The sequence below is a fragment of the Arvicanthis niloticus genome, chromosome 6 (assembly GCF_011762505.2).
Source record: "Arvicanthis niloticus isolate mArvNil1 chromosome 6, mArvNil1.pat.X, whole genome shotgun sequence".
In the NCBI taxonomy this organism is placed as follows: Eukaryota; Metazoa; Chordata; class Mammalia; order Rodentia; family Muridae; genus Arvicanthis; species Arvicanthis niloticus.
This window is the reverse complement of record NC_047663.1, coordinates 38,519,459-38,526,838: the sequence shown is the minus strand read 5'-3', so window position 1 is coordinate 38,526,838 and position 7,380 is coordinate 38,519,459. Positions and strand designations below refer to the sequence as shown.

The following is a 7,380-nucleotide window of genomic DNA, read 5'->3' as shown; positions in this document are numbered from 1 at the left end:
AGGTGCTGGTATAGTTGGTACAGTTATAGGCTTCTGAAATTGTTCTTAAGTCCTGTGGGCAATGATAGTGTTAAAGAAACCCACTGGAGATAAGGTATAGGACAGGCTAAGATAGAAGGGTCAGCTAAAGCCTGAGGAAGCAAGGAGGGGTCACAGCAGGGATCCAGATAAATCCTTAGAGTCTTACAGGGAGACTTACATCATGGTGCTTAGATTTTAACCCTAGTGGATAAATAACTGGTTACTTTACCAGCGTTTCCTGTCTATGCTAACTACACAGGCCATACCTCCTAAATCTGGTGTTGATACCAGGTATGGGCCTAGATATCTGTATGCTTAATAATTGTGGGGAAGGATTCTTAGAAAGAAGTCAAACTAGGAGCCAGCTTTGTCCTTGTATCAGACATTTTAATGGAATGCTTATTTCTCGGGTTTGCTGTGCAGAGCCTGTGAGGAGGTGAGATACGCATTTTCCTTTTTTGCTTGAGAGATACACAGGCTTTTTTTCTGGTCCCAAAACAATCACCAGTTGAAGAGCCTGAAGTTCAAGATCTGGAAAGTTTCCGTTGCCATGGCAGGGCCTCAGTACACCTCCCAAGCTTTAGAGGACACTGTTATAATCTCTATGGTATGGTAGCATCTATGTCCTCCCAGGAATGAGTGGGAGTAGGGGGTTGCTGAGTGGCATCCCCAAGCTGGTTGAGACTAGAGCAAGCAATGACAGGTAAGTTATACAGGGTCAGGATCAAGAAACCCTCTATTCTAGCTCATCTCTAAGTAGTTGATGTATTCTTGAACCCACTTCTTCTCTGGGTTGGCACACACTTGACGGTTCCTTCGAGTCACAAAGCTGCAGGAGAGAAAAAGGTTAGCACGGGGCAGCATCTGGTGTGTGGGGACTGCAAAGTGCAGAGGGTTATTAAACAGCACAAAGGTTGTAAGTCAGGCAGGGCATCTCTGCAGCTCCATACTGTTTCCTTCCTTTTAGAGGATATTTCTTCTCCTTTGGAATTAAAGGCACTGAGCTACAGGCAGAGTTCCATTTATGTTAATTCTCTACAAATACACACAAACTTGGAACAGGCCAAGCACTGGCCTTTTCTTGGCCCTTTTCCTTGCTCCAGGCCTTTTGCTGAGTGACGAATTTAAAGAAATTGGATATTGATTTACTTAAATCAGTTGAGTTGAGGAAATCTTAAGAACAAATCTCCTTTGCTAAGTCTTCCTTCCTCCCTTCATTTTTGGGGCCCTCTGTTCATCCAGCTTCCCCTTCCACCTGTCTCTTAAGAGCAGGTGTCCTCAAAGATACTGCCCCCTTTACCTTCTCCTTTTTCTAGTCTCTGGCCCCAGGCCTCCATAGAGTTGATGCTTGGTAAATATTGGATGAATAAGTGAATGAATAAATGGTATTCATTCATTCTTACCGCATGTATGCATTCATGCGTGCGTACATGTACACACACGCACACACACACTCTTAGATAATGGCAATAGTAGGTTGATACTTCTTTATACACATTATATGTCAGGGAATGGTCTAAGTGCTTATTATTCTTTCTGTGACCTAGTGAAAGAGATGCCTTAATTATCCTCTTTTGGAACTACCCCAGAGGGGCTGAGGGGCCCCAGTTTACCAAACAACATAACTAGGATTCTAACATGGCAGACCAGCTGTGTAGCCAAGGATGGCCAAGACAATGCGGCCCAGCCTCTTTTTATTGACAGTTCCTGGACGCTGTCCTCAGCCCTTTGCTTGCACTCCATCTGGCATCTCCAAGGACTGTCTTGCTGGAACTTTGCTTGGTTCCCTCCTTTTTATACAGTTTGCCTTCCAGACCTGCACACCTCTCCACCCCTGAATGGAAATGTCAGCATCATCTCTATTTCTTCTATCCTTGCTCCTGACCACAAGTCCCTTACTCTGGCTGATTCATCCTCTAAAGCTCCTGACTCTCGTTTCTTCTTGCCTCCAGGTACCACTGTCCTGACAATACTACACATGTGGGTGATTTCAACTGCCTCTTCTCCAGACCCCTTTCTCGGGTTTGCCTGTACCTGGTCATTTTACTCTTGCCAGCTCTGTGTTTTGTTTCAGTTTCCTGACACTCAGGGTGCCCTTTGCTTTCTTACACATGTCCCTACAAACCAAAGTAGAAGCCCAGGAGTGTGTTCTCAGATACATCCCTGTCACACACACTTCTCTACTCCTAATCTCTCAGCAAACAGTATCTTTTCACAGTAACCACCTCTGAGTCACCTGCCTCACTCCTGAAGCTAGACATATCCCTCTTCTCCTCCTGGAAGATATTATAGGGTGCTGCAGTCATTCTGTGTTCAACCTATCACTCTTACTAGATGATATCTCCATAGCCAGGGATGACAGTTTTATTCATCTCCGCTGGCTCATAATAGGTGCTCAAGGAAGAATTTTTTAAAAAGTCTTATTTTAGAGCTAAATTTAGTAATACTAAATAGTAATATTATACTCTCAGTGATTCACTAGGATTGAAGTCTATCTTTACCAGGGTTACAAAAAGTCCTTGGATTAAAACTCTTTAACCTTTTACTGGAAACTTCATGATTTCTTCTTTTTCTTTTTTACATTTATGTATATGAGTATTCATCTGCATGTATTTGTGCACCACATGTGTGCCTGAGGAGGTAGAAGAGGGTATTGGATCCCCTGGAACTGGAGTTACAGATAATTGTGAGCCATTATGTGGATGCTGGGAATTGAACCTGGATCTTCTACAAGAGCAACACACGCTCTTAACCACTGAGCCATTTCTCCAACTCTGCATTTTCATTCTGTAAATCGTTATCATCTTCAACGTCTTAAGCTTATTTAAAGTCACTAATGACTTTATTTTATAACAGGAAGAAGGAGCCCCAGAGACAGACCACATCCCTCACTCACTGTGTAGCTTTGAGTAAGGCAGCAAATGCCTCTGAATCTATTTCATTACTTGGAGAGACTTGTGCATACCGGCCAGGGCAACGCACAATTTAGAGACAGTGCACATAGACACAACATGCCAATAAGCACTCTCTGCATGGTAAGGACTATTATATTTCCCCAAATCTATCCATATACAAACTTAAAGCTGAGTCTCATTATAACTTCTTAAATGGATAGGTTTTTCGATTTTATTTACTTGATTGAAATTAGGTCACTAACCTTGACCCATTCTCTCTAGTTCCTCAGAGGATTAGCTGAGCTGGATTGGGTGTGAAGCATGGAAGCTTTGGACTCTTTCCTAACTGGAGAGGAATAACGGAGTGGATGTTTCAGCCTGTGCTTAAATAAAAGCTGCACCAGCAAAGGTTGGTGCCCTAGGAACTGTGTCTGTCACTACAGGCAGGATGCTTTAAGGCCGTGGTTCTCAACCTTCCTAAAGCTGCAACCCTTTAATACAATTTCTCATGTTGTGGTGACCCCCCAACCATAAAATTATTTTTATTATTATTTCATGATTGTAATGATGTTACTGTTATGAATTGTGATGTAAGTATTTTTGGAGATGAGGAGTTGCCAAAGGGGTCCCGACCCACAGGTTGTGAACCGCTGCTCCAAGTCTCCCCGTGTCTAGTCTTTAATGTTACAGTTGGAGACTCTGAGCTGGAGATGAGGAGCCATAGCTATTAGAGGAGCCTAGAGGGTGAGTGGGAGTGGGGGGGGGCACCCCCAGAGAAGGATCATGGCGGGGGTGTGGGATGGCTTCTATACTCCAAAGAGGAACCCATGGGGCTGAGACTCACACGACTGCAAGGTTGGAGCACTTGCTGCTGGTGTAAAAATACTCCTTGACGTGGGCACGAGGCAGCGCGAGGGAGAGGTAGGCAAAGCAGCAGGGAGTGGTGTCCGAGCCATCTGGGAGAAGAAAGGAAGGAAACCCTTTTACTCATTGCCAGCCATGCTGGGCTCTTTACGTGGTTTATCTCAAAAGCAATGACTGTTGTTGTCTACCTTGGCAGAAATAGCTCAGAGGGCACAGTTGCCACGGTGGAGAGTTCAGCAGAAGCCTGTTCTGTCAGTGTCTGGTCCATGAGCCAAGCCTGTGCTTTGTCCTCTGTACCATAAGCCCCTGCTGGGATCCCTCTGCTCTGCTCTGCACCTTCTGCCTTTAGCCATGTGCTTTCAGAGCTCCCCTAGTGGATTCAAAGCTTGGTGTCTTCGAGGTGTAGGATGAGTTATAGGGAAGCATCCAAGCTGAAGCTCCATCACTTAGTGACGATCCTAAGTGGGACCTGAAAGTGCACACAGTGTCCTGGGACCTGGCTGGCCCGTAGTGAGGGGCTCTGAACAGAGATGCTCTCGGTGGTCAGTTAATTCAAGATGCCGCTGAGTGGCACAGTTGGCATCCCACGTGGTGATTAGCTTCCCTGTCAGATAGGGCTTTTGCAATACCAATTTCCACAATTCTAGCAGTGTGCACCCTTAGACAAGAATCTCAGTGTCCTTGGCCTCTGTTTCCTACTTCAACACAAGAGCAACCACTAAAAGACTAGTTGTATTAAGCAGGATGGTGGATTAGAGTAATCTGCATAGTGCCTGACCCACAGGATGCACTCAGTTCACATCTATCTATCTATCTATCTATCTATCTATCTATCTATCTATCTATCATCTATTTATTTTTTACAAACCCCATTTCTTTTCTTGCTATGAAATGAGAGTCTATCACACTTAAAACAATATTACACATTTCTTAGAAAACCATGCTGGTAACAGATATGAGTAAGTCATCTTTCAAAGGTCAGCCTTCTTATATGCCCAGCACCAGCTTGCCCCTAAGGGGTGCCTGCAGAGTTCATAGAATAGCCTTTGAAGACACAGAAAAGTTCCTCAGAGGGTCCTACTATAACACATAAGGCATCTAACAGTGATGGCAGGGTAGCTGTGTCAAGGATATATACAAATGTACAGGCAGCATACACAGTAGGATTGGAAAGAAGGGAAGTTTGGGGGGCCAGGATGGGGGGCATTGAGGCAGAGAGGGGGCTGTGGTGGTTAGACTTACACGGGGAGGCAGGTGCAGGGGTGCAGAGAGCAGCAGCAATGAGGATGATGGTGAGGACAGCTGCGGAGATCTTCATGGTACCCGAGGCAGAGGCTGTGGGAGATGCATGTGTTGTATCAGGATCCTCTGCAGGGGTGCTCTGTAGCTCAGGGAGACCTTTTATAGGGAGCCAGGGCAGCAGAGGAAGTGCCCCCCCCACAAGACTGGGGGAGTTTCCACAAAAGACACCAAACACCAGCTTCTGTCAAAAATGAAAACACAAAATGGAAAAGAAAACTGAAATCACCTTTGGAAGTATGACTCTGCCTCTAACTGCCCTCCAGTCCACGATGACTTATTGGCTCCCTCTCTGGCCAAACACAGTAGGGGGAAAACCTCTTCCTTCCCTTCATCCTCAGATCTGCCATCCCAAGCAGGCCCTCCCTAGGTAGAAGGGTGCTGCTGCCTTAAGGCAAGTAGGGGTCAGTTAAGGTCAAGCCATTGGTCTTCACTTGGCGACTTTCCAAGTTGTAGCCCAGGCTTGATTTTGTTCTTCCTGTTTTCTCCATGGAACACTATGTCACGAGCACACTATATCAGAAACCTAGAACACACCTGTGTCATTGATAATAAGTTAACAAGGTATAGGGGATTTGTTGAAAGCCAGGTAATCCTGATCCCCAGATAGCTAGGTGGATATAGACATACTGAATGTGTGATGTATGATTTGAGAGTTAACGTTAATAATAATAACTAAGGTAGGAACAAAAAAACTGTGTCCTGTATGTCCATCTATTATCTATTCATAATATCTATTTATTGTCTGTCTGTCTAGGAGCTGATGGAGCTGATAGAGCTACAAAGAGTCTCTGTATGAATAAAGATTTTTTTTTAAAAAAAAAGTGTGTGTGTGTGTGTATAGAAGCCACAGGAGAATACCTAGTATTTGATTAGTTTCCACCTTATTCTTACTGGAGGTGCCTACTGCAGTCAAGCTTCAGGACCACAGGTCAGAGCTGAGCCTCAGAGTCTAGTCCCAGCGTAGGAGCAAAATGTAAGAACGTGAATGCTGTGGAGGTGAACCGGAGGCCTGTGTAGAAATGGACAATGGGAAAGCAAATGGATGGCAGATCAGGTGGATGGGCCAGCGGATGGTAGCTCCAGCAGGCATGCCATAGTGGAAATGAATCTGAGCTCTAGCTCCTGGGACAGTCTGCAATTCTCTGCCTGTCAGTCCTGTGACACATACACACACCATGTGGCCAGATGAAAAGCCAATGTTAGCTGTTCTCTTTATGAGGTCCAGGTGAGAGTGTTGATGTGTTCAGTAAGTTCTTGGGCCTGTTTTTAAATGACTTTAACATACTTATGTGCTTATATGGACTCGATGGTTTTTTTTTTTTTTTTTTTTGATAAACTTATGGGGTGTCATCCTTTTATATGTTTAGGTATAAATTATTTACCATCTGTGTCTATGAGTGGTGCCAGACAGATGAGCCCACCAAGGTATAGAGTCATCCCATCTCTGTTTGCATTCAGAATGTAGTCAAAAACTTCTTGTAAAATGGAGTCTCTCAGGGAAAGGCACAGCTTGTAAAACTACTGTTTTACACAATACTAAGTTAGAACGGGGCACAGTGTTACTTATCTCAAGTGTTACTTATGAAAGGATTTACTAAAGGGGAATCCTTGCCATATATAGGTTCTGACTAGGACAGTGTGTCTCAGCTGGACACTGGAGGCTTTTCCAGAAAATATGAGTTGGGGTGATTCTTCTAGGGAGTGCTTCTTGTTTTCATCCTGACCATGATGTCATCCCATTTATCCACCAACTCATCTCTGTGAGGGGCATTGGGGAATTTTTCTTATTTTTTCCCTAATTTTTTTTCTATCAGACACAAGAGTGGAGTGTTCTCCCTCTGCTGCAGAGGGAGAATCTGAGGCTCAGAGAGGAGTAACTTGCTAAGAGCACGTTGCAGATTAATGAAAGAATTGGGACCAGAAGCCAGCTGTCCTGTGTCTCATTTTGGTCTACTGTCTGTTTAGTATAACTGGATATTAAAGGATAGAAACTCTTTGAACGACAGGGTTAGAGATGGGGGGCCTCACTCCACTCCAAAGGATGGGATGCATCTTCAATTGAGAATTAGTGACAGTTTAGCCAGGGGATGGGGACTGAAATTGGTTTGTGAATAAGAGATCAGCATTTATACAAAACTGAATATTGGAAAGAGTAACCCCATACTCAGAACACTGTATTTTTTTCCAGTTTTCTTTTTTGAGACAGACAGGTTCTTTCTATGTAACCATGGCTAGACTTGTTATATGTACCAGGCTGGGCTAGAACTCACAGCAATCCTCTTGCCTGTGCCCCTGAATA

General features: G+C 44.4%; 1 protein-coding gene across 1 annotated transcript; it reads right to left on the bottom strand.

The window, feature by feature from the left end:
* Positions 1 to 625: 625 nt before the first annotated feature.
* On the bottom strand, positions 626 to 5,248 carry Ccl5 (C-C motif chemokine ligand 5). The gene is made up of 3 exons (XM_034506833.2): positions 5,022 to 5,248; positions 3,760 to 3,871; positions 626 to 850 (listed from the first exon to the last, which is right to left on the bottom strand). The coding sequence occupies exons 1-3, from the start codon at positions 5,095 to 5,097 to the stop codon at positions 763 to 765; spliced, it is 276 nt and encodes a 91-aa protein (XP_034362724.1). The 5' UTR covers positions 5,098 to 5,248; the 3' UTR covers positions 626 to 762.
* Between the last annotated feature and the right edge of the window lie 2,132 nt (positions 5,249 to 7,380).